We start from the raw sequence: 25,506 nt of genomic DNA on the forward strand, positions 1-25,506 counted from the left end.
TCCGAAGCGACTTGGCGGCGGGTTACAAGGACGGCATCACAGATAAATGCCCTTAATTCTTTACCTATTGTGCATCTGACATACAGTAGATGAAAATCAGTTTTTTTTTTTGGGGGGGGAACCCAACAGCCTAATAATAGTCACCGCAGAGCATGTAGGAAGAATATGACAGAGCTGGGACTGGGACTCCGTCGCCACGTTCCTCAGCGAGGGCGGACTCGCTCCGTGACTATTTTTTGACCGCTAGTACGTGATTGGCGGAAGCTTGGGAGGGGGGGGAGACGACGACGACGGTGGGCGCCCGGGTCACGTGACACGGCGGTGACGTGACCGGGAGGAGGAGGAGGAGGGAGGGGCAGCGTTTCAGGCGGGTCCGTTTCTTCCCTGCCTACCTGCTGGGTTCTTCCCGCCTCCTTTCTTTCCATGCAGCCGAGGAAGTTTGAGGCGGCGGACGGGATCGCGATGGCCGGGGTGTTCTCTTACGAGAGTCTGGTCCATGCCATGGCTGGGGCCGTGGTGAGTGGACTCGAGGCGGCGGCGGCCTGGGAGGAAGGGGGGGGGCGGAATAGGGGAGCGCTCCCGCGGTGGGGCTGGGTGGGTGGGTGGCGTGTGTGGGAATCTCGCCTGCCCGCCAGGCTAATTAAGGCTCTGCTCGTCGTCGCCCGTCGAACTTTTGCCTCAAACTGCCGCGACGACGGGCGCCTCCAGACAGATGGGATGATGCGAGCCCACTCGGTCGGGTTGGCTTGGCGGGTGGCCTGTCGGGAAAGGAATGTCGCCCCTCGCCTGTTCCGTCCTGGTGGCAGAAACAGGGCGCCGGTGAAGGCTTTCGATGTACATTATAGGGGAGGCTGTCGGCAAAATCTGTGTCCCACGAGGGGAAAGGTGAACGAACTTCTCCTCTCCACCGGGCAGGTGCCAGTAAATAAACGGATCCCCGTTTCATATAACCAGGAAATTGCTACTCACATTTTTAAAACAACCCATAGTTTAACTCACGGGTGATCGATTACCATTTATCAAAACTGTCGATCACCTTTATCAAGAACTCACTGTGGTAAATGTACAAGTACTGTACAGTAAATTATTTTATTGAAGCCCCTGGTATCAGGTTGGCATCAAGAGGCCCTTCTAGTACAAATAAAATAAATGTTATTAGAGTACAGTACTACATAATGAGAAATATGAGTTGTGTTTTTGTTGTTGTTTTTGAGGGAGAACAGCCTTCAGCAGCAAGGCAAGCAAAAGTAGAAGCAAACATTTTTGTCATGTCACATCAAATATAGTTTGCAGTGTCTCTTATAAAAGAGGCTAGGGGCTTGCCCATTTTACCCCAGTCCCAGTTATGCCATAAATATGTTTAATAGCCTAATGATGGTTGTTTATGCTGTTTTAGTTTATTGACTTATATTTACTGTCTCTGGTATAATAATAGAGCTGTTCAAGTTATTGTCTCTTTGCATCCACTCTGTCTTTGCCTTATAGAAATGGCAAGGTTAAAAAAATGCAGTTACCATTGTCAAAAGCAGTACATTGTTATGAAAATCATGGGCTCTGAGTTTGGCCTTGTTGTTTGGTAGTTAATATCCATTGTTGGAAGGATAAATCAAATACATGCAAAAACTTATTTTCAATTGTTTTGAAGTCTTTTTATTTGACCACCTGAGTGGTGTTTTTGGATCATCAGTTTACACATACTGTTTGACAACCTTTTCTCAGAATATTTGAGGATCCAGAAGTGAGTGAAAAAAGGCTTGTAAGACTGGGAAAAGGAATTTGAGACAGTGGGTAATAAATATAATTTTTAAATATAAATTTTTAACTTGTGTTCTATAAGAAAAGAGGGTGTATGCAGAAGAAAAAGCACAGATACTAAAATAGTCCTATGCACAATGCTGGCCATTGCAAACTCCTGTATCAGAACTTGATCAAAACTGTGAATAAACCAAATGCCAGTTTCAATAGAACTGAGATGATTCATGCTATTTATCAAATGCTGTACTTCTGCTAATTTTGAAACATTTTTTTAGAATTCTGCATGTACAGTATATAGTTGCTCCACTCAGAAGATTAGTAATGTGTGTTTAGACTGAAGGAGCCCAGGACTGTTTCATATGTGAAACTGTTACAGTATTAGTGTTTACCAACTCTTTACATTCATAACTTGTTTAGACATGTAAAGGTGGAGCAGATATGGAAGTGAATGAGAATTATGATATGCTTCCTCACTCTGGATTGCAAAACTATACAGTATTTAAAAAACTTTAAAGACATTAAGATGGCTTAAAATCAAGTTCAAACTTTTCTTTAGCCATATGACTGAAAAAATCTGATAATCAGTGGCAGAGTGGATTTGATTTAATCATATCTCAGAAAAACTTGATTTGATCGTGATTTTTTCACAAAAATGCCCACTTTATGAATATGTATTGAGATGCATACTGTATAGTAATTAAATTTCTTTCTCCAGATTATTTCCCTGTCCATTAATCTTGTATTCTATTCAAAGACAGAGGGCTCAGAGTAAGGTTTTGACTTTGTCTACGGAACTGCAGAGGGACAGGAACTAGGATTGCCACTCTAAAACAATAAGAATCACTAAGGAAACTACTGTACTGAAAGCTCTCTTAGATATTTTGTTATGGTTCCCAAGAATTGTCAACATTATGCCATGTTGAAAGAGGCAAAAGCTCCAGGAATAACTAGTTATATATGAAAAGGAGGTTGAATAGGTGTTTTATTTCTCATTTCATATATATATATATATATATGCTGTTGATATTTGTATATGCAAAACAGGTTTACAAAATGCAGATTTTTCTGATGGCATCTTACCAGACTGAGTAGTTACTATCTGAAATAGTAAAATAAATCTATGTAGAAGCCAATGAAGTACCATGAAATTGAGACCACAATCCAATAACTATTTGATTTTTTTATAAATTATTGTATGAATGTATTGACTGAAATTTTATTGCATAGCTCTGCATGTTCAGTAGAAATGATGTCATAATTGGGGCAAACTGCTGCTAATTACAGGGAAACTGTCACTGGTTAAAGGCAATTTCAGAAGGACACGACTTATACACAATATGAAATCCTCATTAATCAGTGGCAATTTGTTGCTGCTGTAGTTGTTATGCACATACTGTTATGCACATACTGTAGATCTGTGCAATAAGATTTCAGCCACTGTCTCAAAATGAAGCTTTAGAATGACAGTCTTTATTTCATAATGAGATCTTAGAGTGGTAACACATTTTAAATTAAAATTTATTATCACATAGAGCTTTTAAAAAACAGCCATTTTAAAAAGAAATATTTTGTAAACATTGATTTGTACATCTGATTTTTTAAAATTGGTCATATTCCTATTGGGATTTTATTCTTGAGTAAATGAAATCACATAAGTTGTGGTGGCAAATTGCCAATTAATGAGGTGATTGTTGTGTGCCTGGTTGTCTGATAAGGCAGGTAGTCAGTACCCTTTTAATTAGCTGTAATTCACCACTATGGCTTACATGATTTCACATACTCCAGAGTCAAATCCCAGGAGGAATTCTGGCCATTGATTTTTCTTCACCCCAATGAATTGAAAAATTGGGGAACTCTCTGTACATGTTTAATGAGGTGCTTTAAGAATTCAAAAATGTGCACTTGAAGTCTAATGTAGCTTAGTTAAGCCATATACAGAGGTATTGTATAGTTCTGCTTTGCACGTTAAGCCCATTTTTAGTATCGATGACGCTGTTGCTGCTAAAAGGTGGTGTGCTGAAATAATACACAAGTGATACAGTGCCTACTAAAAAATAAGCGACTGGCTCTTATTTTTGTAGTTATGGTTGTCACCTCTTGTGCCAAACCTGTTACACTAGTAGCTGCATATGTTCATTTAATACAAGAGAGGTAGCTAATACAGTTTCTGTTATACTAGAGGTTGTGCAAGCAGTTGTACAACCATTGATGCATTGGTGTAATCCAAGACAGCTGCACTAATAGGACGTTTACTCTGCTAGTATTATGTTGGTATTTTTTTATCCATATACATAGTATAACCATATTGAACACTGATACAGTATTATGGGTATATATATTACTTACAATAGATCAGAATTTATAATACTCAACTGCATATATTACGTTAGTGTTCACTTTCACCCAGGGATGGGACTTGAGTTGTGGGACTCGCTGTCAAGTTGGACTTAAGTTGCACTTGTGACTCAACTTGGGTTGTTTTTTTTTCAATGACTCAGACTCAGTTTACGTACTTGGAACCCCCGAGTCACTGAAAACTGCATCCAGGGTTCTGACCCACCTCTCCCTTTTTTCTGGGGAAAAAGCTTGTTTTTAATAGAGACTTGGGCTTGGGACTTGGTACCAAAGACTTGGGCTTGGGACCTCAGACCCAAAGACTTGGCAACATCCCTGCTTTAAACTTTTATGTATGACTGGAATATGTCTTCCAGCTTATCTACATGGCACGTCAGGATTGCAAGTGGTTGCTCTACAACTCTATAAATTCCTTTGTTGGAAACTCTCAAACTTAGAGTGTTCTGTTTATGCAATTTTTATTTATTTATTTATTTATTTGTGCACAGTGAGAAGTTTATTCAGTGATGCAGGAAGTTATATGTCAGTAACATATTGTAATCTGTGCCAAGCTGTTCCACTCTGGTGGGCTGTAAATTATACAACTGAAATGTTTCAGTCTTGATTTAATTCAGTATGACTTGAGTGTATAGAAGATCTTGAAAGCAGGTACGATTGTCATGAAATGGGACTTTTTTTTTCATGGTAAACATAGAAAGAGTCAAAACAGTTTTGCAGAATTCTACTTTTTAATAAAAGTTTGTTCAAAACCTAAAAGTTTGTTCAAATACAGAAAACACAGTGTTTTATCTGGTATACCAGTGGCTTTTCTAGCCCATTATAAATGTATGAAATGTCATGTGATATAGTAAATCTGACTTTCTGTGTTAAAAATTTTAGGGAAGTGTGACTGCAATGACTGTGTTCTTTCCTCTGGATACAGCTAGATTAAGACTTCAAGGTAAGCAATGTGTACAGTTACATTTAGCCTTGAACTTGTTATTGATTATATCAATAAAAATGAGACTTATATTCCACCAGAAACTCATAGCAGTTAAATTTAGTGATTGGTTTTGTATGCATACCTTTATATTCTTTATGCCGGGTAGGTGGGGCTCGTCAGCCATGGAAGACAGCCCATCTAGGAGAAGGGAAACTCCCAATTTCAAACCTCCACTGCCTTGCAACTATATCCACTCATGGAAAAGGCTTCAGGAGTTAACCTAGAGGCAAAATCCAGAGCTGGAGTCCCGAAGGCAGTTCGTGTCATTCTGCCAACTCCTGCGACGTTGCTGGAACCAGTTGTATTGGCTCTTGCCTTTCCATTGGACCATTTCAGCAATGTGGAGAGGGGGGATCTGCTGCTTGGGTAACAGCCTATCCTCCATATCACTGGTTCTTAACCTTGGGTTACTCAGGAGTTTTGGACTACAACTCCCAGAAGCCTTCACCACCAGCTGTGCTGACTGGGGTTTCTGGGAGTTGCAGTTCAAAAGCATCCGAGTAACAAAGGTTAAGAACCACTGCTCCATATTACTTTACCCAGGCTTCATACTCTGGAGAGGACACTCCTCGATTCAGGGCATGTTACCATAGTCTCTCGAGACTGAAGGATGCCTATAATACTCTTTATATCTGGTATAATGGTTATATGGGGTAGGCATTGCTGTTAAGGTGCTTAATGACAGACTTGTACTACTATCCTTATGATATTTTTTATTTACCCTTAAAAAATTTCAGGGTGGATTTGATTTAAATTACAATTCATACTTAAAAAATAGATTTTTGGCAATTCAAATAAAAAATTGATTACAAGAATACAAGAGTGTGGATGACCTTGGTCTTGGTTCCAATGACACTTCCTTATTTTCTAATTCCTTAATTCCAGCCCTTTTACATCTCAGTCTTCTTCTGATTTCTTGGCTGCAGTATCCATTTGAATTGATGATTGAAACAAGGTATACAACATCTTTAACAATTGCAGTTCCTTCATTTCTTTCAGAATCTGTAGTTTCTCACGATTCACACAAAGGCTTTGCTGTAGTCCATAAAGCATAGACTGAAAATCTTTGCCAGGCTCCAGTAACTGGTGGATATTTGCAATGTGATTTTGAATGCCTCTTCTTTTTTGGAATCCAGCTTGAACACCAGGCATCTCTCACTCCATATCAAAGCCTTTGTTGCAGCATTTTGAGGATCATTTTGTTTGCATGGGAAATTAAAGCAATAGTCCTATATTGCACTCCTTGACATCTCCTTTCTTGGGAATTGGAATGTATATTGAACATTTCCAGTTTGTGGGCCTCCCCCCCCACACACATTTGTTGGCATATTCTTGTTAGGATTTTAACAGATTCAGTCTCTTTACTTGAAATAGTTCTGCTAGAAGCTCATCTACCTCTGATGATTTATTACTTCCTAGAGCTTTCAGAACAACTTCACTTTCTAGAACTGCAGGTTCTTTGTCTTAAGATTCCTTTTCCACGTAAATGATGCACATTCACCTGGTCATCCACCTGATCTAAAAGAAAATGTGATTAATCAGACCAGACAATCTTCTTCCATTGCTTCATGGTCCAGGTCTGATACTCACGTCCCCATTGTAGGACCTTTCAGTGGTGGACAGGGGTCATTGTGGCCGCTTTGACTGGTCTGCAGCTGCGCAGCCCAATATGCAGCAAACTGTGATGCACTGTGCATTCTGGTATCTTTCTATTATGTCTGGCATTAAGTTTTTCAGCAATTTGAGCTACAGTGGCTCTTCTGTGTGATTGGATCAGACAGGCTAGCCTTTGCTCCCTATGTATATCAGTCAGCCTTGGGTGCCTGCGACCCTGATGCTGGTTCACCAGTAGTCCTTCCTTACAGCACTATTGGTAAGTACTAACCACTGCATACCAGGAACACCTCACAAGAGTTGCTGTTTTGGAGATCCTCTGATCACAGCCATCTAGCCATCGTTATTTGGCCCTTGTCAAAGCCACTCAGATCTTTTTGCATGCCCATATTTCCTGCTTCCAACACATGAAATTCAAGAATGGACTGTTCACTTGCTGCCTAATATACCTCACCCCTAGACAGGTGCCATTATAATCAATGCTATTCATTTCATCTGTCAGTGGTTTTAATTTTATCGCTGATCAGTGTATGTTGGCCATATCTTGATGTCCATATGTACAGTTGACTGTTTGCTTGAAGTATGTATTTGCAGTAACAGATTGTGGGCTTTGCAGAACTTTTATGAGTTGTTCTCCTGCTTCATTTTTGTCCCCTAGACCAAATTGTCTAACAGTGTTTGATTCTGCTTTGTCCTATTTTTGCTGTTGGGTAACCTATCATAAGCATGTCTTGTTTGGTATGTGATCAATTCTGTTTTGACACCAGGAAATTGTAATAAGCAAGATTTTTCCCCTTAACTCAGGATATGTTCTACTGTTTTAGAATATCAAGAGATTTCCCAAGAACCTCCCATACTCTTTTAGTAATGCATAGTCATTGAGGGAGGATCAAAATGATTTTGCTGAACATAGCTTGTAAGTGTTAAAATCTTTGGAAAATGAATTGTTTCTTTGGGACTGATACTTTTAGAACCAGAAAGACCCAGGTAATCTAGGAAGCATTCCTGGCACTAAGATATTTATATTATTGAACAGATGACATAATGGAAAGGAATTATTTAGTACCTAGACCTCTGATCTTGAGTACCTAGTTACATGAGCACACATGCCAGACGTTTCATAATGTACATCTGGAAGATATCCTGCTCTTTATTTCTGTGACTAGGCATGAAAGATGCTGCACGTACATTTTAAATGCATGGAATTCATTGTTTCCAGGAGAGGAGTAAAAAGTGGCCCTGAGAATTATAGAGGTGCTCTCTAGCGGTTACATTCCCTTTATATTCAGAATGTGGGGCTTGGAAAAAGAAGGCAGACTTTTGAAACTGAATATTGGGGAAAATATTCATTTCTTATCATGGATATAGATTAGTTAGTCTTCTGAACTGAATTTAAAGCATGGAATATGACACAGGTGAAGTGATCAGGGAGCGCAGGTTTGTCTTCCAGCTTGCTCACAATCAAAATGTCGCTTCCATATCTGACCCATTTCCTAATTTGTGTCCTGTGTTTCCCTGTGAAGTAGACAGCAAAAGTTCTGTTTCAGGTGAGACAGAAGCCCTTTTGAGACGCTTAATATTAGGCTTTAAGTGTATGAGGAAGGGGTGTGCTCACTACCCTTCAACTCTACTTCACTCACAGGAAAAACAAAAGATCTGAAGAAGAGAGTGTTTTAATTGTGTGGAGAGGCTCCAGATAAGCAACAACCCTGAAGTATCTAAGTTTGGCTCATTGAGACCAGCAGCCCTTTTCTTCAGAATTGTAGCATTTTACAGTACTTGAGCAAAAGATGACTGAGGAAGCAAGGCTAGTGCACTTACCTTATTCTTACCACATTCACTTGATCCTAGTTAAATGCCTGAATAAGGTGGAGAAGCCCATGAATTGGAAATTCCAAGGCATTTATATTTCCTGTTTCTATCTGCTCCTCTATTACATCTTGAAGGTGGTGTCATAACAGTACTGTATAAGATACATCCATCATTTTAGTTCTTTAAGAATTAAGATTTGTCTTATTTTTCAGTTGATGAAAAACGCAAGTCTAAAACAACACATGCTGTCTTGTTGGAGATAATAAAAGAAGAAGGACTGTAAGTAGAGAATCTTTTAGCCATTTTTCCTGCAGAGGAAAATTCATGGCTTACATTTTTTACAACCTGACCTTCTAAGTGCCTCAAGTAACTCCGTAGCACGGGCAGTAAATTACAGTAGAGGTGTTTTTGAGGGGTTTAACATCCAATCTTGACCGTTTTTAATATGATAAAACATGTCTTGAAAAAATTGAAGTATGTAATGTAGAAAAACTTATTATTTGCAATCTTTATTTAAAATAAAACCAAGATCGATCTCTCTAGTACCCTGTTTCCCCCAAAATAAGACCTAATCTGAAAATAAGCCCTAGTATGATTTTTCAGGATGCTCGTAATATAAGCCCTACCCCAAAAATAAGCCCTGGTTAAGTGAAAGTCCACCCTCCACCATTGGTAGCAATGAGAAGATGACATGACTGCCTTTGAATAAATGTAGATGGTTGTACATGAGAAAAATAAAACGTCCCCTGAAAATAAGCCCTAATGCGTTTTTGGAGCAAAAATTAATATAAGACCCTGTCTTATTTTTGGGGAAACAGGGTAGTTGAGTTGCAGCAGGCTGAAACATGTCGCAGAATAAGTAGTTTCTGCAACAAACTCAAGGCTTGTAGACTTTTGTGTAAATTGAATATTGTTAATAGTGATAAATGTATAATAAATGGTAAGGAATTATTGCTTTTAGAAAATAATAAAAATGAGACTGTGGCCTTGCTCTCAAATCTAATATATTTATTTTTGTCCATTAGTAGAAAATTGTGCCTCTGTTTACATTTACTTTGAAATAAATACCACACAGTTCAAACTTGTTAAATGTGTGTGGGATTGATTGTATTGCTAAATAATAGTTTCATTGGGCAAAATCTTGTTGGTGTAAAATTATGCCACCATAACCTAGATTGTACACTGGAAACTTTTAATTTAATTTAATTTAATTTATTTATTTATTCGATTTTTACCCCACCCCTCTAGACAACGTCTACTTGGGGCGGCAAACTGAAAGCCTCTTATTCTGCCCCCTCAGGATCCAAGGCTTTCTAGATCTTCTTTTTGCCCTGAGAATGTTTTGGGGAGCATTGGAAGGGCGGGGAAGACTTCAGTAGTCAAATTGCTGCAAGCAGTGCTGTTCCCAGCAGCTGTGAAAGTGTGCCAATTTTTTTTCATTCAAGGTTTCCCAACATCCCCCCAAAAGGTTCCCCATGGGAATTTGAAAGTGGAGAGAGTAGTACATTTTCAATTAGTTTAAATTAAGTATTTCCAGTCTCCGATCTGGGTTACACTGATGTAAATTTAAGCAACTGCATTTTGCCTATTCAGTTGCTTTGCTTTTTGAGGAATTAAAAGTATTTGCTCCGCTTGTACTTAGTAATATCCTAGGCTACAGATACTTTTACTTTGCTTCTAATAGTAATTGCACACAATTTTTATGTTTGGTTTTGTTTGGTTTTTTTTTAGCTTGGCACCATACCGAGGATGGTTCCCTGTCATATCCAGCCTTTGTTGTTCCAACTTTGTCTATTTCTATACATTTAACAGCTTAAAAGCTGTTTGGGTCAAAGGGCATAATTCAACTACAGGAAAAGACTTGATTCTTGGTATGGTTGCAGGTAATGGAACATAACCTAGTGTGCTATCAGTCTCTTAAAATTGTGAGGGATTTAATCTACTGATGAATGTATTTTAATATCATGAAGTCTGGGTATTTTGAACTTGGAAATGTTTGAGCACTTTCTTCAGTTTTTTCCCTTTTGTTTTCTAAATTTGATGTATACATTTGCCTTGTTCAACTTAACTTTTTCTTTCATCTTCTTCCTTTTCAAAATCTTTGCTTGATTGTTAACAAAGAAAACCTTTGTTTTTCTAATTTAAGGTCTTTCAATTGAGTAGCTAGCTATACTAACACAACAGTGTTTTGAACATGAAATTGATAGACCTTTACCATATGATGCAGTCTGTTTGGCATTTCAGATATCTGGGAAATATGATATTCTTTATAATGTGAAATACCTGTTATCTTTCCTAATCTATAATTCTCCATTACTGTTATCCTGCAGACAAATATTGTGCCTTTATATTGCATACCATGATTTCTGTTACTTACGCTGCTTTATCATAATACACATTTTGTTTTGTGGTGTGTTTTATTAAAGTAAAGTAAGAGTAAGTGAATATGCAGGCAAAATTAAGCACAAAACAAAACTCTTGAAGTGTCAATGTTATATAATAGTTTAGCATAGGTAAAATTAAAGGTTCCCCTTGACAATTTTTGTCCAGTCGTGTTTGACTCTAGGGGGCGGTGCTCATCCCCGTTTCTAAGCCATAGAGCCAGCGTTTGTCTGAAGACAATCTTCCGTGGTCACATGGCCAGTGTGACTTAGACACGGAACGCTGTTACCTTCCCACCAACGTGGTCCCTATTTATCTACTCGCATTTGCATGCTTTCGAACCGCTAGGTTGGCGGGAGCTGGGACAAGCGACGGGAGCTCACTCGATCTTACAGCTGAAGATCTACAGACTTTACAGCACAGAGGCTTCTGCGGTTTAACCCACAGCGCCACCACGTCCCTATTAATAGTTTAGCATACTGTTTCCTAAACTTGGGGAGCCTGGAGACATTCTTGAGGAATGTATGTGGACTAAAAGTTAAGGAAAGGGGTGTATGAATGATGGGGATGCAAAGAGGTCTCTGGAGAATTGTAATTGGAAGTGATTTGTAGGAAGACCCAGCTCTTCAAAACAAAAGGATCAAGTAACTGGAGCAGAAGTATGAATACAAGTCTCGGGTGGGGGGGGCTCAGCAGGCGATGGCCCAGCTTCACACTGCTCTGCTGCTTGCTTGCTTGCTTGCTTGCTGTGTTCCTGCAACCCTATTCTCACTGAGGGCTCCTTCTATTATTTTGCAAGAGTCCTTTCTTAACAGCAAGTAACATAAAAAGAGTGGAGGAAGAGGGAGAGTTCTGTGGTGCCACTGGCAGTGAAAATCAGCAAACTATGTACAAATAAAGGGGGATGTGAATAGAAATGGTGTCAGCAGGCAACAGCTTTTGCAAAGAAAGAGAAGAAGGGATGTATGCAGGCTTCTGTGGGGATGAAGTCAGGGTGACATGTGCAAGAAGGTAGGAGGAGGATGGGTGAGAGTGCATACCTGGCCATTCCTACTGAGCGTCACCCCTGTCTGTGTCTAAACTCCTTCATGACCATTGGTGGTTCTTTTTCATCTGAAAATCTGGCTCTTTCTGCAAGTCAGTTTTTCACTATCTTTTCTTGAAAGTGGGTTTTTGATGCTTAATAAATTACTCAGATTCATTAGCTAGGCCAGTGTTAGAAATTGGGAGTGGTGAAAGATGCAGGTTGAAGTGTACATGTCAATGACGAGCACACATTCAGGTTAAGTCTAATGGATTTCAGAAAGTCTTCCTTTCTGCTTTTTCTCTTTCTGCTTTCTCCAAGTCCTCCATTTAATTGCCCAAACATTCCCTGTTTATTTGATGCCACATTGTTTGTCATCATCATCAGGATTTTCATGACATTTTTCTTTTGGTTAGGTAACTTTTCATCAGTGTGGGCAGAGTTAAGGATTTTTTAAAAAGAGGTTAATTCTTTCATTCATTCATTCATCCATCCATCCATTCATTCATTCATTTTATATACTGCCTCACAGTGCAGTACACTCTGGGCAGTTTACAGCAAAGCATAAAACAAAATAAATACTAAACAATACAGTGGGGTCTCGACTTACGAACGACCCGACTTGCGAACGATTCGAGTTACGAACCTGCCCTATAGGGAAAGTAAGGACTCGACATGTGAACTTCCCTCGAGTTACGAACAGGGAAAAAAGTCCCCCCTCCCTCCCCTTAGAGGCTTCTGGAGGGGGGAAAAGGGTCAGAAACTTAAAAATAAATACTGTACTGTTAAATAAAGTCACTTACCAGGCCTTGGTAGCCCCCAAACCACAGGAAAAAGAGCAGGAAAGAGCTAAAAGCCGACACCCAGAAAGAGCCTGGCAGCCTTTAGTGCTGCCTTTAGTGTTCCCTGCCTTCCCTGAACCTAAGGGGAAAAAAGAAAGAAAATATCCCCCTCTAGTGGCAGAAGGCAGAATAGCAGCTTCCCATTAGTTTCTATGGACAGAAAAGAGCAGCTACGGATTAAATGGTTTTCAATGCATTCCTATGGGAAATGCAGATTCGACTTAAGAACTTTTCGACTTGAGAACCACCTTCCAATACGGGTTAAGTTCTTAAGTCGAGACCCCACTGTATACAAATCAGCAAACAAACCAATCAATAAAACCACTGACTAGCTACCCTATTTTTAAATAAATAAACAATATTGCATTTTTTCCTCTTTTCTAAAAACAGTAGTAGGGTTTGCTGTTAGCATCTAGTCAACCAGGTTGCAACCATTTCACAAGATCTGCTTTATTCCACCCACCTAATTAAAAACTATGTTTATAAGTAAGTCAGGTAAGCAGCAGAAATCCTGATTAAAAGAACAGATGAGATTGCTGGTCATGTATGTGAAGGAGCTATTATTGTGGGAGGAGTGCAGTAAGGCTTTAATCAGGAATATAAAGCAAAGTAATAGATCTGACCAGATAAGCAGTATCAGGACTGAAACAGAAATAGACTTGGCCAGGTGGCACCGTTGGAGAGGGTTGATCCTTAGATGTAGGAGAAGTCTTCCTTTTAAAACTGCCTTTTTTGTTTATTTATTTTGAGAAAGAATATACGTACATTAAATCATGTCCCTGCATGATTTCCAAGGTCTACCTATAGCATTTGCAAAGCGAGGCTAGTATAAACATTTAGCAAGATATAAACTTTAAACATCTAACTGTTTTCATCCCCACCTGCTAGTACTGAATTTTACTTACATATAAAGATAAGCATGTTTTGGGTCATGCTTGTGTATGAAATGGAGGTTTTGTCTCCCGTTAAACCCAGCACAGAATTGCGAATGGTTTTGCTGCTCATTCAACTAGCACTTTTTACTCTGCACCATGCAAAGTAATTTTTTCATATGTGATTGCTTGTTTCTGCTGAAGTTTATAGAGTACTAGCTCTCTTACCCTCTTCCCTGACTTCTCCCATGAATAAAGGTTGCAAATGAGGGTTGTCTGCTTCTCTAGATTGCAGAAATGATCTGCAAGCATTTAAACTCGGACTCCTTTCTCGCTGATGATATGTTCAGTACACTTTCTGGAACTTTCCCACCTTCGGAAAGTCCCTACTTGCCTGAAAACAAATCTGCTAACTTCTTGGTGTCAGGCAGGTGGCTTTGTGTACGGCTGTATCTGAAACCACATTTTGAAGATGGCTTCTAAGAGGACAGTTTTTAATATGCAGTGGATTTCAAACTTCTGGAGACAAATGCAAAAGTTATTGTAAAATGTGCTACTAAACCTTTGGACTAAATCAGGGGTCTCAAACATGCGGCCTGAGGGCCATTTGCGGCCCCCCAGATGATAGTTTGTGGCCCTCGCCTTGCTTGCCCCCCCAAAGCGCCCACACATCCTCTGCTGTCAAGAGTAAAAAAAAAGCCTTGCCTCGCTCGCCGGCTCTCTCCCAAGACAGCACCTCTTGCACCCTCCATCCAGAACTGCAGCCTGCCAGCCAGCCCGCCTGTCTGTCGGCTAAGTAAACTCCTGGGTGGCTTCCTTGGGCTCTTGCTCCGCTTGGCGGAAAATCTGATGCGGCCCAGCCTCACCCAGACTCTGTCTCTAGCGGCCCCCAGGTAAATAGAGTTTAAAACCCCTGGACTAAATAATCTGGGAATTAGTGCTGTGGAGTCTCATACACAAGGACTATTACATCAGAAGAACCTGAAAACTAAATCAAGTCAACAGTCCATTGCAATATGTTTGGGTTTTGCAACTGGTGATGAAGAACATGTCATTTAACTATTGCAACAGCATCCATGAGTTATTTAAGCAAATGTTCTCAGATAGCCAGATAGCTCAACAGTTTCATCTTGAAAAAACAAAAGCAATGTATGTTGTTGCTTTTGGCTTGCTACCATATTTCTCTGATCTTTTACTGAAACAGCTGAAACAATCCGAAACATTTGTTACTTGTTTTAATGAAGCTTTGAATAAGGTGGTTCAAAAAGGACAGATGGATTTAGTGATTCGTTTTTGGGATGATTACTGTCATAAAGTTTCTACACGGTATCTAACCAGTGTTTTTCTTCAAACTGCTACTGCTGAAGACCTTCAGAAGGTTCAAGAAGGCATGTCTTCTTTATCAGTTGCAAAATTATTACAAGTATCTATAGATGGGCCAAATTTAAATAGCCTTTTTCTGAGAAAACTAAAAGAACAAATTAAAACCCACCTTGACTGTAAGGGAGAAGGAAAATGATTGACTTTGGAACTTGTACTCATGTTGTACATGGGTCTTTTAAAACATGATTGCAAGCAGTAAAATGGAACCTGAATTCAGTCTTGTGCAACATGTATTATCTGTTAAATATTCCCCAGCTAGTAAGGCATCATACACTGGTATGACTGGAAGGACACTGTGTGTTTAGTCGTTTAGTCGTGTCCGACTCTTGGTGACCCCATGGACCAGAGCACACCAGGCCCTCCTATCTTCCACTGCCTCCAATTCATGTTGGTTGCTTCGCAGACACTGTCCAGCCATCTCATCCTCGGTCGTCCCCTTCTCCTCTTGCCGTCACACCTTCCTAACATCAAGGTTTTTTCCAAGGACCCTTTTCTTCTCATGAGATGGCCAAAGTACTGGAGCCTCAGCTTCAGGATCTGTCCTTCCAGTGAGCAGGGCACTATTTCCCCTTAAGTTTTTTTTGCTCCACTAGGTGAATGAAAAATGTTAAGTGTCTTGATAGAGCTATGGCTATTTTGACAACATCAAGAAGTATGTGGAAGAAGCAAAACTGCTACAGTAAACTTGAAATTTGTATAAAAATTACAATGCAAGATCCACTCATTTGAAGTGCAAAATGGTTTTCATGAAAACAATTGCTGGAGATTGTGAGCCATTTCTACAAAGGTTTCAAAACCAAAAAACATTGACAACTTTGTAAGCTAATCGAGAAGCTAATGAGTTGTTGCATAAAATCAGAAAAGCTGCAAAATGTGTCATGAAATGGTCTGAGAACTTGCTTGACAGAAGCAAGGTTGTCACTGGCTTTGCAGCAAAGAAGCTGATGAAAGAAACTAAACAGAGTGAACGTCAATTGGCTGAGTTTTGCCTGGAGTTCTGAAAGATGGTAGTAGCTGTTGTTGAAAAGCTGATTGAGAGAAGCCCTTTGAGTTCAGGATAGTGTGTGGCCTATCAGCATTAGATCCTGCTATCATTTTATACAAGCCAAATCTTGGAATCACCAGAATAGGGGCTGTTCTTGAAGCTCTACATGCAGCAAATCTGATCAATGACACACCATAAGCAACAAGAAGAAATTCAGAAGAAAGAAGAAAAGAAGAAACTTGAGGGACAAATTAAACATCTTGAAATGCTGAAAAAAGACAGAGAAGAAGCCAAAATGGAAGAGGAAACAATTGATAAGAAACTAAAAGAGTTAAAAAATAAAAAGTGTAGAAGTGATAGTTTTATATCTTAAATCTTTATTCTGTAAAAGATTACTTGTATTCTAATTTCTAAGTTGATTATTACTATGATTTCAAAACTATAAGTTTTGTAATGTGGCTTCAGAGAAACAATTTTAGAAAGAATGTTTATATAATTTTAGTGTACCTTTAAAATAATAACAATGTTATGTCATTTGTTAAGCATTCAGAATTTACTTGAATTGAAGTTTGTATCTTGGTGTAATTTTTGGAGTAATTTGCAAAACAGATGTTGCTGCAGTTAATGTTGAAAGAAGCTGATATCAAATCTGTTATTTTGACAGATATTTTTGCAGTTGAGACGTGTAGTTGTAGAGTGGAACATTTCATTAAGACTTTCATTAATGCAACATGACCTATTCATTTTTAATTTGTGGTTATAATTGAATGGTCTCTCTCCCTTCCTACCTACCTAATTTGTTGCCATTTTCATCATTGAAATCTAGGATTTCCCAATTTACATTCCTAGAATGCAGCATCATGTCTCAAATTAAACTTGTTTTGCTTTTTTGATCTTAATTTTATGAAATTTAGTGACAAGAAAAATGGATTGTGCTTATTTTTAGTTTAATGTAATTATAATCAATTTTGTCTTAATCTTTAATTATAAAATATGCATTTAAAATCTGAGGATTTAAATTAATGATAAAGGAAAGGTGAAAGTGTGAGAATCTCAGAAAAATCAATAGAAGGGTATAATGGCAAAATGTTTGAGATCCTGTGGTTTAGCCTTTTGGATTTTCACAAGGAAGTACATGACTGCCTCAAGCTAACGAAAGTATTTGTGAGAACTAAGGTGTGTATTTGTTATAAGAAGCAAACTTGCTTTTCCTGCTCATCTTACCTGACAGTCTTCAGACTTTTCATCATCACATGGCATCCTGCCAGTTTACTGTCCTGCAGAAAACTAGAACAGTCCAAGGTGTCCCCACCCTTTCAGTCATAGTTTCCAAATGCCTCACTCTACATAGCATGATTTTCAGAATCCTGTTACTAGAACAGGGGTAAGAAAAGTGCAACTCTCCAAATCTTCAACTTCTAGTATTCCTTAATGGCTGTACAGTGGGCCCTTGACTCAATGAACTTAATCCGTTCCGGAAGTCCTTTCGTAACCCGAAAAGTTCGTAAGTCAAAACCAATTTTCCAATAGGAATGCATTGAAAACCATTTAATCTGTTCCAGCTGTTTTTGGTTCTTAAGTCGAGGGGCGGTTCGCAACTTGATTAATTAGTTCCCATAAGAACTAATGCAAAGCTGCTTAATCCGTTCCTACCACTAGGGGCAGAATTTTTCTTTTTTCCCTTTTTTTTTTTGTAACTCGATTCTGCGTTCGCAAGTAGGGTCTATAGTTTCCTATGAGATCGAGTTCGTAACCCGAAACGTTTGCAACTAGGTCTGTTCGTAAGTCGAGGGCCCACTGTACTAGCTGAAGTTGAAGATTTGCTGTTTAGCAACATATGGAGGACTGCACTTTGCCCTTCCCTGGTCTAGAACATACAGTATTTACTCACTCACTCTCTCTCTCTCTCTCTCTCTCTCTCTCTCTCTCTCTCTCTCTCTCTCTCTCTCTCTCTCTCTCTCTCTGTGTGTGTGTGTGTGTGTGTGTGTGTGTGTGTGAGAGAGAGAGAGAGAGAGAGAGAGAGACCCCATACAGTGTTAACTTTACTCTCTCTCTCTCTCTCTCTCTCTCTCTGTGTGTGTGTGTGTAGTGGTGGTGGGGAATATATCCCTGTGTTAACCTTTGTTATTCTGTATACTGAAAGATTAATTCTACCTTTTTATCTTGTTAGGCCCTTATTTACCTTGTTGTTTGTATTTGTCTCAGGTATAGTGAATGTGTTGTTGACTACTCCACTCTGGGTAGTGAACACTCGTCTGAAGCTTCAGGGGGCAAAATTTAGAAATGAAGACATTATACCAACCAATTACAAAGGCATTGTGGGTAGGCATTTGTTTTCATCATTCCTCTTAGCATATTTCATGTTGGTATTAGACTTTGTGTGCTAAAGCCTCATATTTACAGTTATAAAAAAATACAGACAGTGTCTTCATTTGCTGTTATGCGTTTCAAAGCAATATATTTTTCTACCCATTCTAAAATCACAGACAAAGTGGAGTATCAAATAAAGATAAGGATTTGTATGTTATAAATTGAGATTAGCCTGGATATGCCATAAAGATGAGTCATTTATATTATTCAGCCATCACTCTTAACTTTCCCCACTTATAATTCAAACAGATTGTTCCTGTTGAAAATTGATCAGTAATTTATCACCTATTAATCATGCTAAAAAGCAAGAGCAGAATTGCTCAAGGTAAAAGCACAAAGTAGGTGGCTAATTAGTAGCATGAACAGCATGGTTCTACCTGACAGCCACAAAATGGCTTCTTTCAGAATATGATTTGGAAGTTTTTTCAGATTAGCCCTACTGTTTTAAATTCTTCCTTAAGTAGTATCCCACGTGAAATGAAAATAAGAAGTGGAATTGTAAAGTCTAATGATTTTAGATATGTATGTAATTCATACTTGGAGCATGTTTTTTAAGGGAAAGGCTATGTGCCAGCAAAGGAATCAATGTATTTTTGGAGAGGTACAGATTGAAAAGGGATATAAATTGATACTTCTGACCACCCAGTCCCAAGGGTAGCAAAAACACAAAGCTACTTAAAATTGAGTTCACATGATGAATCAATTGTGTGTGTTTTTTGAAAAAAGTTTTTAAATTTAAACTGGACTTCTAAAGATTTAAGGAAACATTCCAATTCCAAGTGTTAAAAATAATCTGATTAAAAATCAGATAAGAATTTAATGAAAACATCTTACAGTTAGAGAACCTTGAAGCTACTAACTTATGGGAAAACTTGGAAATCGGAGCATTTCAGTTCTTTATTGTGGTATTTAGACATGTGTAAAACCAGGTCTGGTTTCTTTGACTCTCAAATTCTGTGTGAGTGCTCTAGACATTACATCTTTGAGTAGGCCTATACCAGGTGGAATGATAATGCCACGACAAACAGATTTGGGTCCCCAACCCCCGGTCCATGGACCAATCCTGGTCCATAGCCTTGCCAGGACTGGGCCGCAGAGATAGATCTCCTGCCCCTGGGCATGCACATTCACGCCCCTCGTATGGATGCACGTCCCCTCCCACGCATGGTACACACACAGCCCCCTCCCACGCATGCATGGATGCACACACAGCCCCTCTCACACACGCATGGATGCACACAAGGTTCAATGCATGCACGACCCCCCCACACACACATACACACACACGGCCCCTCCCACACACGCACGGATGCATACACAGCCCCTGCTACACATGCACTGATGCACACACAGTCTATCCCACACACACATGGATGCACACACCGCCCCGCCTCCACCTGCACGCTAAAACAACAATGGAGGCAAAAATGAATGAGTGTGCAAAATGATAGGTCACCAAGGTAAGCATTCTATTATTCCATTCAGTCCTCTGCTCATAATGCTTGCACTCAGGTAAAAGGGGATTAATAAAGCAATTTTCACTAGTTCCTCCTTCCCCTTGCAGCTCCTTTGAAAATCTGCTTGGAGAACCTATACTAACTAATCACAGTTACTAGATTCACAAAAATGTGGTTGGTTAAAAGAATATTTGTATAAATTTAACTTCTTTCAAGAGTATGAGAGAGTCTCCTGGATAAGCCACATTCCTAGATCCACAGCCTTTATGAAAAAGAAACAAAGCAGCAGCAGCAAGTTTTTGGCCCCTGAAGGTCCCAAGATAGGAAGCAAAGATGCAAACAGTGTCCTGCCCATTGATTTTGTGAGAAAATAGACAGCCTTTGCCTTTTAGTTTCTTTAAGCCAATGAATGAAGGCATAGCAATTACTCATAATTCCCTCTGTCATTAGAAGGAAATTTCTGCTTTATTTTTTTTTAGACCTCATTTTTTTGGTCTTCTGTGATTAGATGTGATTGCTGCCACATAAATAACAATTCATAAATCCAAGATGTCTACCCAAAAGCAAAAAAAAAGAAAAAAAAAAGAAAAAAAAAGCTGGAGTTTATAATCTGTAACTGAAGAGACCATGATCTGTCTTTTTTAAAGGATTTTTTTCTCCTGCATTTATAAACATTAATCCACTCTTTAAAATAAAAACCTCTTGATTCAAATAAAGTTTTGTTGGAGTTCATGATGCCTCTCCAATGTGAAGTTTGAATTACCTCTGCATTTGTTCTGTCAAATTCCAAGGATTATCTACCATTCTGTTTAAAGCTCAAAATATCATATGACATGATTTTAAGCAAAAAATATTGAAAATTTATATTGCTGATCTTCATTTTCTCATCAGATGCCTTTCATCAGATAATAAGAGATGAAGGGATCCTTGCATTGTGGAATGGTACTTTTCCTTCACTGCTGTTAGTGTTCAACCCTGCCATACAATTCATGTTCTATGAAGGGCTTAAGAGGAAGATTTTGAAGTCACAACTCCAGGTGAGATTCTAGTGTCTGCAGGCAACCTCATTGATTGACCCTTATTTTCAAAAATTGGTTCCATGTAAAATATTCTTATATCCTCTTTGTTAAGCTCAGAATTTGTTTCTGCTTTCAGTTAATTATTTCTTTATGTTGTTACAGCTTTCTTCATTAGATGCATTTGTGATTGGAGCAGCTGCCAAAGCAATTGCCACTACACTCACTTACCCTATGCAGACAGTACAATCAATTTTACGGGTGGGTAACTATTGTATCAAATCACATTCACTTATTGTCTTTAAAAAATAGAATTGCCTTTCACCAATATTTTACCACTCAGAATGACTGGCATGTGTTTCATCTCATGGTACTTCATTTGCTGCTGTTGCAGAAGGGCACAGGTTGTCTTAACCAGGTCTAGAAAAGAAAGACTGTACTTAGAAAACTTTTTCACTATCATTAAGTAATCTACATGGGCATGGTGCATTTGCCTCACCCCAGAAAAAAACCTGCTGAAATTTAACTACAGTGGTGCCTCAACTTGCAAAAGTCCTGACATACGACCATTTTGAGTTGCGACCAGCTCCAGCTGCAAAATTTTGCTTCGACTTGCAGCCGGAGATTCGAGTTGCAGTTGGAAAAAGGCAGAGAAAAGGGGTGAGGAATTCAAATTTGCTAACCGTTGGTAGGCGAAGAGGCTGCTTCTTTGTAGCTCTTTTGCCCCAACGGTTAGAGTAAGTGCATCGGAGGAGGCTTCAGACTTCCTGGAGCTGCATGCTGCTCCTGAATAAGTACATTTACTTTGTTTTGCAGGGTGGGTTTGGGTTTGGGGGGGTTATGTTTCTGTTCTGTCATGGTTTTTCTGTGTTTTTCCCCCAGCCCCATCACGTTCCAGTGGGGCTGGCTGTGTGCGTGTGGGGGTGTTTTTGTCTTTTTTTTTCCCCAGCTCCATCATGTTCTGATTTTTTTTGATACAATTTTTTCAGGCCCCGATGCATTCCGATGGGGCTTGCATTGTTTTGTTGTTGTTGTTGTTGTTTGGCATTTCCCCCCCGGCCCTGACGCGTTCCTATGGGGCTTGCAATGTTTTTTGTGTGTTTTGGTGTGTTTGTTTTTTGGCCCCAACGCATTCTTATGGGGCTTGCAGTAGTTTTTTGTGTGTGTTTGTGTGTTTTCTTCTTCTTCTGGAACGGATTAATCGTGTTCCAATGCATTTCTGTGGGAAATGGTCGTTCGACTTACGACCATTTCGAGTTACGCCCATCTTCTGGAATGGATTGTGGTCGTAAGTGGAGGCACCACTGTAGCTTCCTTGACAGTAGCAGGATTTCTAGCTTGCCTCCTTCCACAGATGTTACATGTTAGCATCTACTGGGGATATAGTTTGGCAATCCCATTTTCTTCTGGTTTAAGACTTTCTTTTACTTGCTGTATCCCAACTACAATAAGCATTGGGGGTTTGTATAATTCAAATGCACGTGTTTTCCTTGTATGTAACTATTACATTCAGTGTAACCCTTTTATCTGTTCTGGGTTGTATGAATAGTTCTGACAAATAACATATTATTAGAACTAAATAATATGTAAAAGCTACTTTGAATACAGGGCATGGTAATTTAAATTGTTGCAAGCCGCCCAGAGACCTTTGGGTAGAGTGGGCAGCATATAAGTTAAACAAACAAACAAACAAACAAACGAGTCCTTAATCACAGTATGACAGATAATTATGCTGAATTTTATGCTGAAATTATGCTGAGTACAGAATTGTAAAAGCTTGTTCACACTGTTCTTCATTGTTCATTGCTCTTTCAGGCATTAAATAACAAAATGATACTATTGTATCTGGCATGGCCTTCCTCATCAAACAGAAATAAGAAGGATGTGATGCAAGGAAAGCTACTCACTCATTTGTTTTTTCTCCTTTTCAGTTTGGGCATCATCGGTTGAACCCTGAAAACAAACGACTAGGTAGTCTTAAAAATGTTCTGTATCTTCTGCGACAGAGAATAAAGTGAGCTTTTAATTAATTTATTTATTTATCCTTTTGACAGTGTTTATAAGGATTAACATTAGCTTATGTCTTATTCAATTGAATATGCCTGCTAAATTACTGTAAACTGGGCAGTTCTGAATGTAAATAGCAAAACAGTTGCATTAAGCTTTCTTTGTGATTAAAGGAGAAGGGGTAACTGCTAATATTTCTCACCCCTGAAGCCCACCCAAACAGAAAATACTAGTTTTGCTTCTGTTAGTTATATTTTCAAGTTCTGGGTATGATTCTTCTGATGGAAATGTAGAAATTCATGGTTTGAAATAGAGAAATAGCACTCTTTCCATAGATCAAGTTCCAAATTGGCCTGGGCTTTACTGACATAATTTTTGGAGGCTCTATCTGAAGTTGGATCGATGGCAGCTCGAGAAAAAAAAACTTCTCAGTGTTAGTACACCATCTACTGTATAGAATTCCCATCCCAGGGAGGCCCACCTGACGCAAACATTGATCATTATTTGACATCAGGCAGGAATATTTTTATCTTTCCTGGCTTTCTTAAAGTTTTTGTGTGTTTTTAAATGTGCTGTTATTTTTATTGCACTTCTTTATTCTCCTTTTGTAAACTGTTCTGGAAGTTTTGCTCAAGAGCAGCGTGTAAATCTTTTCAACAAATACAAGCTCTATATCAATTTTATGTTGTGTCAGGGTATACTAACATGTATACAAAAATGGCGTAATGCAAGCAACCTTTGCCTCTGTTCTGACTTCCTATTGTTGAGCTGTAAGATCTGCACTTATAAATTTAAGATTATTAGGATACATTAATGTTTTAGGCAGCATCCCTGTTCTTATTAGTCATGTTTGTGTTGGTATTTAGAGAAATGTCTGAATAGAGGCCCAGTGTTTGCAGCCAACATGTATCAGGAATCTAGTTGCTGTGGAAGCCAGGTAATAGTAACTGAGGGAAGAATTAAGATTCCCTAGTGCCCTCTCAACGTAACTGTGCCACAAAGAAGTGGCAACTGGACACACAATGGAGGGTGAGGAGTGTAGTTTTTCTCGACAGGCCCATTATAGCTTGTAGGCTGATGACTCCATGGGCTTCCTAGGAGAGAATGTTCCATTTAATAGTCCTGGACAATTTTGCTGTTTTATGGTTATAAGATGTCTATTCAGCTCTTACTGATTATATATACACAAAGCTCTAGTTGGACTAGTCTTTGGTGAGAGGCTGCAGGGCCAGGCTTCAGATTTTGGCTGCTGATTGGTGTCAGATCTATCTGCAGGAGCAACTTCTGTTTTCTTAGGGTGATTGATATATTCTATTACAAGCTCAGGCTACTCCTAATTTGCCTGCTCCTATCTGAAATCCACTGACACCCCCCCCCCTCAGTACTAGCTGTGTGAGAGTGAGGAGGTGAATTCATGAGTTGTGGGCCTCAAAAGCTGAAAGCTGCCCAGGCCTCACCAAAACTTTGGGAGGATGCGCTGGGAACATCACATCCCTAAGTTCCAAGTGTTTATTTTCTTGGTAAAGAGAGGAACAGATAAGGATATTTTAGGGACGGAGGGAGAAATAATCTGTGATTATGTTTTTACTAAATATTCTTACAGTACATTGAATTTATTTCTTTATAGGCGTTTTGGATTAGTAGGACTCTATAAAGGGCTTGAAGCAAAGCTGCTACAAACAGTCCTCACTGCTGCACTGATGTTCCTTGTCTATGAAAAACTTGCTGCTGCTACTTTCACAGTCATGGGATTAAAGCGTTCACTGAAGAAGTGAAGTCTGCACATTAAATTTTAAGAAAGAAGATCACTTCCGTGGAAGCAGAAGGTCCCAACCTGGGGAATAATTAGGTGCCATAGAAGATTTCATCTCAAAGACTACAATATTTTTTTCAGAAAATGCTTCTGAATGTGTCTGAAAGGAAGCTTGAAGTTTAGTTTCCAAGTATCTGCTTCCAGTCACTGTAAGATGGTTTGACCATCTTGGAGATTTTGATTTGGGATCCATAATTGCTTAAATGAAAATCATTAAAACCCTTTGGAGTTGGTTCTCCCCCCCAATATTGGAATGAGGTTATTCCTCATTGTGTTTAACTTTTCTTTCATTTTAAAAATACCATTCCACTGTTCATTCTCCATTTGATTGTCAGGCTATGTTTCAGGGGTTGGTACTGTGAATTCTCCTTGATGACTGGTCCATTAAAAGATTCCAGAGAGAACTATGTTTTAACATGAGCTTTGTTTTCTCTTATTGGTGTGAGTTTGAGTTATACTACAACAGCTGTATTTTGGTCTTGCACCTCTAAGCTATAGTATAGTGGCTTAAGAACTAAGTGAATGCAGTTGGAATTTGCTGCTGTAAGTAGCAGTTTTGTTAGCATTTAATGCCTCTAATATTAATTTTTTGTCTTGTATGGTAAGAGTTGACAATAACATATAGCAATGGTGGGTGCTAAATTGCCTAGAAAACTAACTTCTGTTATTACTCATGTCATATCCAAGGAGAGACCAAAGAGACAAAGGCAGAGAGGCTAGTGATTTAGATTAACATCAGGAAATAATCGGGAGTAACCCCCTGGAAATTCCTGATGCAGAACCACCATGTTGTCAGCTTAAGAGGAAGGGGCTTGTCCTGATAATTGCTGAGAGTAA

The 25,506-nt window shown here is 39.1% G+C and overlaps 1 protein-coding gene across 3 annotated transcripts; it reads left to right on the forward strand.

The window, feature by feature from the left end:
- The first annotated feature begins 299 nt into the window (after positions 1-299).
- SLC25A17 (solute carrier family 25 member 17) lies at positions 300-25,084 on the forward strand. 3 transcript variants are annotated; one of them, XM_078376135.1, is made up of 10 exons: positions 313-516; positions 1,720-1,788; positions 4,990-5,050; positions 8,731-8,797; positions 10,250-10,401; positions 18,212-18,328; positions 20,725-20,870; positions 21,015-21,110; positions 22,781-22,863; positions 24,484-25,084. In XM_078376135.1, the coding sequence occupies exons 3-10, from the start codon at positions 5,005-5,007 to the stop codon at positions 24,629-24,631; spliced, it is 855 nt and encodes a 284-aa protein (XP_078232261.1). In that variant the 5' UTR covers positions 313-516; positions 1,720-1,788; positions 4,990-5,004; the 3' UTR covers positions 24,632-25,084. The 3 variants fall into 3 exon arrangements, with proteins under 3 accessions (XP_020643569.3, XP_078232261.1, XP_020643570.3); XM_020787910.3 differs by lacking the exon at positions 1,720-1,788 and having other exon boundaries at positions 300-516; XM_020787911.3 differs by lacking the exon at positions 1,720-1,788 and having other exon boundaries at positions 332-516; positions 10,250-10,389.
- Positions 25,085-25,506: the final 422 nt, after the last annotated feature.

The sequence above is a fragment of the Pogona vitticeps genome, chromosome 5 (genome assembly GCF_051106095.1).
Source record: "Pogona vitticeps strain Pit_001003342236 chromosome 5, PviZW2.1, whole genome shotgun sequence".
Taxonomy (NCBI): domain Eukaryota; kingdom Metazoa; phylum Chordata; class Lepidosauria; order Squamata; family Agamidae; genus Pogona; species Pogona vitticeps.